The sequence below is a fragment of the Astyanax mexicanus genome, chromosome 17 (assembly GCF_023375975.1).
Source record: "Astyanax mexicanus isolate ESR-SI-001 chromosome 17, AstMex3_surface, whole genome shotgun sequence".
NCBI lineage: Eukaryota > Metazoa > Chordata > Actinopteri > Characiformes > Acestrorhamphidae > Astyanax > Astyanax mexicanus.
In genome coordinates, this window is record NC_064424.1 from 20,699,784 (window position 1) to 20,712,750 (window position 12,967).

At 38.3% G+C, this 12,967-nt stretch overlaps 1 protein-coding gene across 3 annotated transcripts in view; it reads left to right on the forward strand.

Moving 5' to 3' along the window:
* Positions 1-5,685: 5,685 nt before the first annotated feature.
* The window catches only part of LOC103037817 (rho GTPase-activating protein 26), a 182,792-nt gene continuing 175,510 nt past the window's right edge, over positions 5,686-12,967 (forward strand). For 2 of the 3 annotated variants that reach the window (XM_049466305.1, XM_049466307.1), the window contains exon 1: positions 5,687-6,307. In XM_049466305.1, coding sequence (XP_049322262.1) covers positions 6,154-6,307 — 154 coding nt within the window. In that variant the 5' untranslated portion in view covers positions 5,687-6,153. Of the gene's footprint in view, positions 6,308-12,967 lie in introns of all 3 variants that reach the window. The other variant, XM_049466306.1, reaches the window with a different exon arrangement.

Genomic DNA, 12,967 nt, shown 5'->3' on the forward strand with positions numbered 1-12,967 from the left:
ACTTTATTTTATGCAACTTTCTATTGGTCAAATTCTGACGCAGTGTAAGAAACAGTTTGTGCGTTCTAATTATGTTGTTAACTAAATATCAACAAAAATGGAGATAGTATTTCATTGGACAGATAAAGATAAATCTGTGAAGCAAAAAATTTATTTTGTATTTAATTCATCAATATAAAATAAAGCAGTTATTAGTGATCTACTACGAGGGAAGTGTTTCTGGGTGCCCTGATAAATGAACCAGGCTCAAGACCAACCAGAAAAAAATCTAAAACTAGGGGTATTTTTCCTCTGGATGACCAGCTGTATTTTTATAGCATGACAATCTTATTCTTCCTTCCACAAACTCACATCTTACATCCCTAACTCCTCCCACCATTCCCACCACTTTCTTCCCAAGCATTAGCTACCAGTGCTGGAGCTGGAGGACCAGGTTTCAGCAGAAAGCAGATGCGGCAGGAAGGATGTCTAGGCAGGGGCAGGTTGGTGACCTGACCTCTGAAAACCCGCTTTCTCTCCAGCCTGGAGAAAAGAGGAAAGTGGGTTAACACCTCAGACAAGTCACTACTTTTCCTCTGACAGATCAGACCCCTGCTCAGGGGCAGGTATTCCAGTGATAATGAAACCTGTACTGGAGGGGATTCTCCACATTCATCACTGTGTCAGTAATTGGCCATAGGCTGTAACTCAAGTACTTATTTTTACAGGGCAAGTTTTAGGATACCTGCCTTCCTCACTCTCAATCTGTCTTTCTTTCCTACTCTGTTTCTTTCTTGTTTTTTTTCTAACTTTTTTTCTCTTCTCTCCAGGTTCTGTCACTGTTTTCTTTTTTTGTTTCAATTCAATTCCCTTTAATATTATATTTAATTTATAGAACAAACCAACATAGGACAGCAGTGTGTAAATTAACCGTGAAGTGTTACCTCAGGGGACAGCTTGGGAATGGCCACACCTGTATAATTTGTGAGGTGTTATCTTATAAGTGAGGTTAAACACTGGCCAGAAGTAAGTTTGAGTGAAAAAGTCCTGATTTACAAGGAAAAAAACATTTAAAGTATTATTACCCTACTAATAATTGGCGTTGCTCTCTCTGGGTGGGTAGATGGTGCGCTCTCTCCCCACATCACTCCAAAGAAGGATGATCACAGCACAGGGCGTCTGTGAGCTGATGTATCAGAACCGAGCCTCTGCGCTTTCCTCCGAGTGGGCTGTGATGCTACTCAGCAATGCTGCATCAGCAGCAGTTCAAAAAGAGATGGTGGCTGACTTCACATGTATCAGAGGAGGCGTGTGCTTGTCTTCACCCTCCTGGAGTGTTGGGGCATCACTACTGATAGGGGGAGTACTAATGAGTGGTTTGGGTAATTGCAGAAAATGGGATACAATTTAGATATACAGTGATAAAAAAAAGTATTATTACCACCCACAGTGGACAGACAGCTTAGAATAGTTGGTGGTAATGGTCATAACTGGCAGCATCTGGCTAGAATTCAATGTAGGAGGCTTAACAGTACACAGTCATATCAGCAGTTGTAAGACATGGCATATGCTGTGGGACATTAAAGTAGTTTATGTCCAAAGACATTTGGCATGTCATTGTACTGAGAAAAGAATGTTCATTAGTTTCAAAGAATTTCTAGTTTCAAAATGACTAAGTTAGTTTCAAGTACAGTATTTAAATAACACAAGGAAATGGTCCTGAAAGTTTCACAGCTTGTAAATGTCTTTCAGTTCTTGTTTCAGGGGTTTTTATCTTTTCACAAGAGTTTCGGATTGTTGTTTATGCCCTGCTCTTTTGAGCTCTATCTACAGATATCCTATAGTATTTAAGTTAGGGTTTTTTTTTTATAACAAACAGCGATAACAGAATTGTGGTCGAAGTAATACAGTAGAGCTAAGTTTTTGCTAAAATGTAAGATATTAGCACTGGAGTACTCATCTATGTGTGCACTACACCAGTGCTGACTTTTCATGTTATAGCACACCTATTCACATATTATGACATGATCATTGCTGCTGTCTTAAGAAAACAGAAGCCAGAAAAGTACAGGTATGTTATGTATAGTTACGTACAGTTACATACAGTAGGGGACATTTCAGGATAAAAACAAAGTCATTTTCCATCTACATGAATTAACCAGAAACACAGAGGACACACAGCACACCGGCCAGCCTAAAGAAGGCTAAAATCTCTGTGCCACCCCAAATAACAGTCAGTTATTACAGTTCATCTGGGGGTGCAAACACACCAGACAGTTTTGTGGAAGCAGGGCAGACTCGGTTTTCAGACACTCTTTAAATTCTGGATTTCAGAATGTTGAAAGGAAAAGGATGATACAAGGGCCAGTTGTTTCTCCAGTCATAAGCCACCCGTGCCAACTGATGGGAAAATCGACACTATTTTGTACATGCTGGACACGTGCAAAAAAAATGTTTAGTGAAAGCATAATGAATGAAACGTTAGGTCCTGCTGGATGTGCCAGAGATGTTGGTGGCCTAATAAGTAATTTTTATTTAAAAAAAAACTTTTTTTTTTTCACTACCACTTTTTCTGCTTGTTCCACCTTGTCTGTTTTGGCCTTTGCACAATAAGTTTCATTATGTGCATTTTTAAAATGCAAAAACTTCATGAATAGAAAACTCGTTAGTGTATCTATAAAATGGTAATTTTATAAAATAAGAAAATTATTATTGTTAAGTTAAAAAAGCGCAAAATGTAAAATTTTCCTTTTTCTCTATAGTTTCACATCACTGACATAGGAATAGTCTTCAAAATGTCCTCACCACTATCTTTTTTCCCCTTTTCTACTCTCCCATCCAGGCCTAGAACAGTGGTCAGAGGCCGGAGGCACAATAGTCCTCTGTGTCTGTATCTCTGTTGCTCTTTCTCTACATTGCTTTCTCTCTTTCATTTTTGAATCAGGGTCAAGCAGCCTGAGACCAACTGGTCAGAGACTGCGCTGAAGAGAACGCTATTCTGGATTTGGCTTCTGGCTGCAGAGCAATAGTAATACATTCTCTGGCCACATACAGTTTCTCCCCGACATGCTTTGTTCAAGCATTCTTTGAGGGCAATTATGAGCGTTTCTGAGGGATAATTATGTACAGGCCATTTACTATGGGTGTAGTTTGCGAAGTTCGCATGCTGTCCGTAACAACAGCAAATGTTTTAAATGGCTCATTGGAGCTTAGTTTCCGTGTAATTTTCCAGAGGAACTGTGGTGCTTGACTGTGGCTTATCCTAGTCTGCAGCTGTAGGCTCTACAGATATAGATAAAGTATAGCATCAGCATCATGAAATATTCATACATAATGTTCACAGAGATGATAACTGTGAGATAATGTGTCTTTAATAATAAAGATTTAATTAATTAAAATTTTTGTTACATAGTCAATTTACTTTATTCGTTTGGACCCAAGAATCAAAACTACATGAGGAGAAGTTCACCGCAGTCTTTATTCTGCTTTCAGTGCAAGGAGGAAGCTACTGTATTAGTAACACTAATTCAGAGAAACTGTGTCGGACAAACTCCTCATTCCCATCATTAATAAGGTCTCTGACTGAAGCGGGAAGCTAGGCTAGGCGGGGCAGGTGGGGCAGTGTAGTTGGTTGAAAACTAAATAATTAAATAAATGGCCAGTCAGTGGGCCTTAATCATTGCATGGGCCCCAAGGCTGCAGCCTAACTTGTGCCTTAATTTGCCCCTGTAAACAAAGCTAGTTAGCTTAGCTTATCTTAGCTGTAACTACTGTTGCAGCTAAACAAATTATTATACATGTATAACACACATATAAACAGATCAAAATACACAATGATATATTTCTGAACAAAGTTTATCTGCCTCAAAATGTGGCCTAGCCTACAATAGCTGGTTACTTACTAGCTAGTTAGTTATTAGCTTGTTAGCTAGTTTCCTGCTGACACTTTACAATAAGGGTTACAAATAACAGTACTTACAGCAGTTATAAACATGGTTAAATGGTTAAGTAATGTCTCAACTTACTATTAATAGTTAATATTATTTTTTAAATAATTGTATTATTATTATTATTATTATTATTATTATTGTTGTTGTTATTATTATTCTTATTGTTATTAATAATAATAGTCATGCTTGAGAATGTTGCAAATAATAATTAATTGAGACATTATTGTTGTAAGTATTGTTAATTAACATATCTTATAGTGTTACCCAAGCATCACCAAAGGCTTTCAATATTTTAATGATATTTAATTTTAAGAACAGGTCCACAAACGTCCACAAACCTGCAGACTAATATATTATACATCTTGGCTGTAAAAACAATGACTATATTGCATTAAAATCTAGTCCTAGAATAAAATAGAAATATTGTTCAAAATAATAAACAAATTATATAATTAATTATATATTTTTAAATAAATAAATAAATAATAGGTGTCATTATAATAAGCGTCACATTGTTTTGAAGGAGAGCAGATAGTGGACTGTATGGCATTCATCTGTTTGAACAAGAGCAGATTAACCTGTTTCTGCTGCCCTGTCTGGGGCTAACAAACAAAAAAACTAAACTAAACTAAGCCTCAACCAATTTCTCTTTTGTACCCTTACCCATACCCTTGTTTTTGAGGGACTGAGTGAAATCTTCCTCCTAAGAATTGTTACAACCCTTTAAGCACCTGATACAGATATACAGCAGAGAAGCGATAACTAGCTGTTAGCTAGTTAACTTTAGGGCATTTTATTTTTATTTTCAGAAAGTGGGCAGTTGATGCTACAATTAATTATTATAGTCTATTACTTAATTCCTCTGTGATGGTGAGCTGAAATTAGCTTTTTTCTTTTTTTTCTATTTTTCCCTTCCACCTTAAATAATGCAGCTTCTTCTGTCTGTTGCACCATTTAAGGTGGAATGGAAATGTTTGTTATCTAGCTACTAAGATGAACAACTGTCAATTTATTTAATTCTTGCTATAAAGAAAATTCTCATAAATCATAATATTAAAACTACACATTAAACAATGGTAATATAGTGTTTATAGTTATTTTTAGCAAGGAAAATACTTTATGTTTTTTTCCTGAAAAATAATCTAATTTTAAAGAGTCCTATAGCCCGTAACACTTCCCCCCTACCTCTCCAGCATAACAAGAATCTGCAGATTTTATAGATATTTCTTTGTTTTTTTGCGTTTATTAACATGTTAGAACGACTAATTAAATGAATTAAATTACATACCTTACATTATTTTATTTATGCACATAAAAATACCAAAAAACCGTTTTAATTGACGGCCTTGTTTTCTCTCTTCCCTTTCAACGAGAAGCGAAAACCCCGCTCTGTTGATACGTCACGTCTCTCGACCAATCAAATCATTTGTTTAAGTGTGGTCGTCGCGCCCATCGGATTTGAGCACGGGAATCCCGGCACGCTATAGGCTGAGAGGGCCGTCAGTCATCGGATTATCCGTTTCGCGGTAGGTCGGAAGGGGGGAATGGGAGGGAGGAGGGCGCGTCTCTAACGGCTATGTGTTCCCTACGTAATGGCCTCGATTAAACAAGGAATAGCGGGTTACGCGTTTATGTAGTGCCCTTGGTAGTGCGTGTGAAGGTGGTTTGGGATTGGCCCGCTGGGGTTGAGCTGTTTAAAACGCCCAGGCGAGGATTTCGTCTCCTCCTCCTCCACCTCCACCCCCACCTCCACCCCCTCCTCCTCCTCGGGAGCAGCAGCGTGACGTTGCCGTTAGAGGTGCACAGGTTTCGCAGGGCTCGCGGGAGATAACGTAGATAGCTGGGTTAACGTTATATTTATTTATTTTCACACCTTTCTTTCCCTCCCCCTCCTTCTCCCTAAACCACACACACACACACACACAGCACAGGCTCCAGTGGAGTGAGTGAGACAGTGGGATGTGGTTCGGTCTCTTTTGCTGTTTTGTTTTTGTTGTTAGTTTACGTTAGGGTTATCTCTATCTAACAGTTATTTATCTATTTGGAAGCAGTCCGGTAGCCCAGCCCGCCTTCCTGCAGCAGAGCGGCCAGCTATGTGATTAACACGGGCGATTTTACACCGGCGCGTCTGATTTTCGCCTCCCTGCAGCAGCTCGACAGCAGCTAGAAGCTCCGCTGGACGCTTTTTTAACGTTTTTAAGCGCTGTGTGTGTGTTTAGGAAACATGGGGCTGCCCGCTCTGGAGTTCAGCGACTGCTATCTGGACAGCCCGCAGTTCAGAGACAGACTCAAGTCTCACGAGCTGGAGCTGGATAAAACCAACAAGTTCATCAAGGAGCTCATCAAGGACGGCAAGGCGCTCATCCAAGCCCTGAAAAGTAAGAGCAGCATCTTCCTCTGGGGGTTCAAACCTGACACGCATGACCTGGCTGGAGCTACTGTGCCCGGGTGCACTCTGTGTGTGTGTGTGTGTGTGTGCGTGTATGTGATGGATTCAGCGCAGCACGTGCAGCTTTGTTGTACTAGTTAACTAACTTAGTTAGGTAACCTATCTAGGTTACCTACTGCAGATGTGGGTAACCCCCCTGTCTCTTGATCTAGTTATCCAGCTGGTCTCTTCTTTATTAATGTACTCTTTCTCATCTTGCTATCTATATTTATGTTATAACTCAGTAACTCATTATAGGAGCTCCTCGTGTGCTTTCATGTGGCCACTAGTTGTGTAATAAATAGTAGATATAGAAGAGTAAAGGGATAACACTGTTAACTAGGTTAAATAAGTACTAAAACAAAAATGTGTGCAAAGCTACTGTACACTACGTCTGCACAATGCTAGTTAGTGATATATAGTGAGATACTCTATTATGGCTGCACAATATAACAGGAAAAACCTGACATTGTGTTTGACATTGTTGTTGTTTTGCAGTATATACAGCTCTAAGACCGCTTAAAATGTTTCTTTGATTTTACCAAACTGAAAGCCTCTGGAATGTAATTAAGAGGAAAACTTATGATCACAAGCCATCAAACCAAGCTGAACTGCTTGAATTTTTGCACCAGGAGTGGCATAAAGTTATCCAAAAGCAGTGTGCAAGACTGGTGGAGGAGAACATGCCAAGATGCATGAAAACTGTGATTAAAAACCAAGGTTATTCCACCCAATATCGATTTCTGAACACTTCTAAAAACTTGTTTTCTTTGTGTTATTTGAGGTCTGAAATCTTTTTTCATTTTCTGCAAATAAATGCTCTAAATGAAAATATTTATATTTGAAATTTGCAAGAAATGTTGTCCATAGTATATAAAATAAAACAACATGTTCATTTTACTCAAATTGCAATATCAGAGAAACTGAGGTGGTATCGTAATTTTTTTCAGAGCTGTATATACTGCAAAAGAAAAATATTGTCAGTTTTCCAGCCATAACAAGGATGTATGATGGTCCTGGATTTGATTATATTAATATCAACAGATCTTCGCTTAGGTAGATTTGACTGGTATTTAAATAATGCTATTAAAAGGCTAATTTATACTTCTGCTTCGACCTGTGAGGTAGCCTATGCATACCCAAAGCATAGCCACGTGCCATACACAACGCATTGATTTGACGGCACATAAGTATAAACCAGCCTTCATTTGAACTCTATAATAAGGCAGATTTAGACTGCATTTTTAATTACTTACATATTAACATCTACATCAGAGCTTGCATTTTTGCATCCCATGGTTATGGAAACCCCAAACTTGTTGAGGGCTTACACATTATATGATTACCCAATTGCAGCAGACAGGTTCATGCAGGGCGTTGTGTTTTTTGGAATTTACTGTATTTTACCATTATCCACATCACATATAAAACACAGCAGGCATGTGTTGGTTGGTTGTAAACAGAAAACAATGAATCAGTTTAAATCCGTCTGGGCTATTGGTATTCAGTCACAAAGCTATGTTGAAGTATTGCTTGGACTTGAAATTACAGAGAGGTGTAACAGGATTCACTGCTGAGGTTGAGTTGTGTGGTGCTGGCAGGCTTTTTTTCTGCAAACGCAAATTGCTGTTTGGGCAAGTCCCTGGGCTGCTGACTTCACAAGAAGTTTTGTTGCAACTCCTGTGTTGAAATTGAGGCTCATGCTTCACAGGAGCATGAGACCACATGGCCCACTGGAAGACTACCACTGTTTATATGAGGTGGAGGCCCATGACTGACTGAGCCGTCATCTCCTGAGCCATGTCATTCAAGTTGGAGCGCTCATTCACTCCTGTCAGCTAAGCAGAGGCTCAAGCGCTGGGCATTGAGCGACACGACTTTAGAGAACGTAAACACCAACAGGCAGCTACGGCTTGCTTGTAAACACGCGACCGGCCTGTCATTTCACCTCAGGATAAAAGGCTTCCGTCCGCAGGCTCAGCCCTGAAGCACGATAATTACGCTCACAGATTCAAATCGTGGTTACTCTAATTTCACACAGATGGGTTGCAGTTTTTCGGCGATATCTCAATTGGCGTTAAAGGTGGCGAGATAAGATTGGTAGTGCGGGAGCTGTGGAGGCGTTGGGGCTGGTTCATGATGTGGCAACACCCAAGTTAGAACCAGAAGACCAACTTTATGGGCCAACTGTGTCATTTTGTTTCTTAAATTGGGTCACATTTTTCTTTTGTTGTTTTATTTTGCTTCTAAGGAGGATTCACACTTTAAAGTCTGGACTAGAGTCTGCACCAAGGATCACGTTTATCAGTGTGTATTATATTGTGTACATTTAGTGTAGTTAGTTTTGGTTTCACCCTGCAGTTTAGTGTTCCTGCTAAAAGCCTATGTGTGCTGCGTTGTCAATTCGGCAGGTTGCTTTTTTTAAGGTGTTGTACCGAATTCTGCTTCTACCAGATTTTGACTACCCTTTGAGGGCATGCACGTCACACAACAGAATGGGCGTAACAGATTCCCTTTACATTTCTTTTTATAAACGTTTTTTTTTATTTTAAGTTCTGTTTATAAATAAGGGTTAATCTACAGTTACAGTAGATACAGAAGTCACAAGCATAACTGTTTTGTCCATACTGCTGCAAGACACTTTTGCACCTAAAATCGGGGAGTTGGAATTCAGCACATCATCAATTATTTTTTCTTCTGTATTGTTTAAAGGATGTTAATAATGTGCCTTAAGCAGTCTGAACCATAAAGAAAAGAACTTTTAACTACAGACAAACTAGACCATGCTTTAGTAGATCAGTAAATTAAATTTTGTTCCTTTTGGTTTGGTCTGAATTGAGATTTGAGTGATTTTAATGCTACAGCAGAAATTATGAAGGTGAATCAAACTGTCAACATGTCGCTGTCTGGGTTAATTTAATTTTCGCTATATATATATAATAAATGAGCGGGTTTGTTTGTGTTCTTCACAACTGACAGGTTTGTGTAGTTCAGTTGCCACATCCAAAGAACAGGGCACAACTTGTTTGGTATCTCGGATCACATTTCAATGGAACTGCTATTGCTTATTCTCGCTGCAGGCCTCCTCCTGCACCTTACAATGTGTAACCTAAGCTCATGGAGGCATATATTACACGGTAATTACACAGGGCCCTGTGATGTCCATGATATGAAAAAAAAAATACAGGGAAAATAGGTAAAAAAATCCCTTAACTTAATATGTTGTTGGACAACCTTTTGAGCCAGTCACTGTATTTAAGCGATTTCTGCAACTTTCACTGAGATTTCTGCACCTGTCCGCAGGTATTTTGGCTCAGTCCTTGTAAGTGAACTGCTCCAACTGTCTGTCTCAGGTTTGATGAAGGGTGCTTTATGCAGACTGCAGGTTTCAGCTCCTTCCACAGATGTTCGATTGGATTTAGATCACGGTTCATAGAAAACCACTTCGTTTTTTTTTTTTTAGATGTTTTTAGCTTTTTAGTGTTTTGGGTCATTGTCCTGTTGAGGGGCCCATAACCTGTGACTGAGACCAAGCATTCTGACTAGGGATGATACAATATATCGACGTTGCAATATGTAGCATATTTTTTCTATACTTTTGATATTTCATATTCTTGGGAGCACATTTCATTCTAGAATGTCTTGATAATCTTGAGATATGATTGTACCTGGTGCCATGTGCAAGATTTAGCAAAGCAGCCCCAAAACTCCCTTCATGTTTCACAGTGGCTACAATGTTCCTTTTTTTGTGTATGCTTTAGGGGTGGGCAATATTATATCGTATACAATATATCGTGACACAGAAATATCATAATATTAAAAATCCATATTGTGATAATAGAGATGTTCTGTCTTAAAAGTAGTCTGTTATTTACTGTGAAGCTTTAGGTGTATTTATTGTATAATTGTTTTAGTTTGCAGTTTATATGCATGCACTAAATATTCTGCAATATTTTTGCTGCATTATATTATTTTATGCTATATTATTTATTTTGCCACCGCATGATTATACTGTTATACTCTTATACTATATTCCTGAAATAAATGAATTATTATCGTTTCCCATCACCTAGTATATCGTTATCGCAAAAATACCCTGAAATATCGTGATATTATTTTAGAGCCATATTGCCCACCCCTAGTATGCTTCATTTTTGCGTCACTGAACCTAGAGCTGATGTGACTTGCTGCCACCAAGCTCTAGTTTGCCGTTTCTGTTTAAAGGACATTCTCCCTGAAGCTATGTGGCTTGTCAGTGTGCATTTCGGTAAATTCCAGTCTTGCTTTTTTATTATTTGCTTTCAACCGTGGTTTCACCCTCTAGCAAAACCACTTTGGCTAAAGAGTGTGATGAATGGTGCACTGGATCTAACACTGATATACCTTGACCTTGGAGTTTGGCTCTAATCACTTTGGAAGTTCTGTATTCTGTGCTCTTTTGTTACTATTCATATTATCTGTCTTTTCTATTTGTTATCAATTTTGCAGCAATGTCCAGGGAGGTTAGTTTAAGGTCCCGTTGACCTTAAACATCAAAACATTAAAGCCTTTGCCTTAAACAACTCTCTCCCTAACTCTCTGTAGTCCACGTTCAGTGTGGAATACAACATGTTCCAAACAGCACATAGATTTTTTTTTACCCTTTAAATAGGAAGACTAATTGGTTAAATGTTTAATAATTTAATATTTTAACATGTCCCTATCACTCTAAAATTGATTTTATGTTTCGTTTATTATCAAGATGAATGAACTTAATAAGTTAAGCCAGTACAACTTAATAAAATAAGTTCATCAAACTTAAATCTTAAAACATATAAATGTTTGTTGAGCCAATGAAAAAATGGATTTCAGCCAACTTTTGCACCAGTCAACTTTTGGCTCTTTTACAGTTCATTAGTAGGTTCATCAATTTTTTCCATTGGCTCCTGCCACCATATATTTGCATGTTGAACATTTACCTACCATCCGTGTGTTGTCTGTTGCCTAAAGCTACTGTCTCCTGGATTTTAATTTGTATTATCGTATATATGTTGATCCACTTGCCAAGGCTCAGTGTTGTAGGTTGTTAGAACAAGTTACCTTTATTCTGTATTGCGGTGGGTGAGTGTGTGTTGGTTGGCCTGGTGCTACAGTGTACAGTGTAATCTTTCGTTGCCACAAGATTATATGGTCAGTTTTGGCAGATTGTGAAAAATATTCTATCTTGAACTGTTGAGCCTAAATTTACTAAATTAGAGAACACCAATTGTTAATAAACTTGTCATAACTAAATCATTTTAAATATTCAATTATTTATTTCACAATACTTGAAATAACCAGCTTTAACCAGAGAAAATTAAAAGAGATTTGTGTGAACAGAACTTTGAATTTGAAGTTGAATAAACTTCAAAGAATTGTACAGTATGACTTTACAACTTTACAACTGCAGTCAAAGCTAAATGATGACTTAAGCCCTATCAGGACAGGATTAGTTTCTCAGGGGGCCGTGGGGTAATTTTCTCTTTTATGGAGGGTCCTCTGTGATTTTATTTCCGTTTGGAACTTCCATGTATGTTTTTCTCAGACGTCCTCTGAACAGTTAAATACTGTTTTTCGCCGAACTTTCGCTGAGTTTTGTAACCTCCTGTTTAATAAAATAGGTATTTGTTCACTGCCACGCAACGTAATTACACTTTGGGCGCGTGTTTCCACAGAGATCAACGTAAACACAACAGCGAGTGGAAATGGAGGAGCTACTGAACGTGATGTCATGTGACTGATAAAGCCAAAAACTCACTGGTCCTCCTGTTTTTTTTTTCAATTGTAGTCCGGATGCAAGAGTTTTATCACTGAGTAGAAGTGTGAAATATTTTTCCCACACGTCCCCCTGAGAAACTAATCCCATCCGGATAGGGCTTAAGTTAAATTGAATTATTTTATTTTTTTTAGTGGTCAAATTATTTGTAATCTTTTCTATGGGTACCATTGTGTTTGTGCAGACCAATTTTATTGGTATGTTTTTTGTATGTTTTTTGTAGCAATACTAGTTTACATTAGTAGATTTTCAGTACATTTTTATTTATTATTACATATTGTGTCAGTTTTTAAAGTTATTTCAAGGACCGTTTTGTCTTTTTCTGTCTTAAGAGAATATAGAAAGGTACAGGCAGTTGTGTTCATGTGTGTACATGGTGGGACACAAATTAATTATTTTTTTGTTTTATGGATATATTCTTATTCCGTTTCTCTTTTACTGACTCACTACTGCTTTCACTTTTCACTCACACTGCTTAGCAGGTTGACTCATGGGGAATGCCTGTGGAGATTTCCTCGCCCCCCACCCCCACACTCCCTCTTCAGCAATGCTCTTTGTGAATGGCTGGACCAATTCACCCCACCTCTCCTGTCGCTTCCGTTGATGGATGAGCCCTGAGTTGGCCAGGACATAGGAGTGTGACTAATTCTGAAAGCAGGGCTGTTTATGGCCAATTATCTATTCAAACATTAGGATTTCACTGAGCAACCATAGTAATAATAGGCTTGGCTGACTCTTTTACACTCTTACACTGTTTTTAGCCACATAGCTGCAGCTGCACAATTTTTCTATTGACCTGTTCAGTCCTGATGTTGC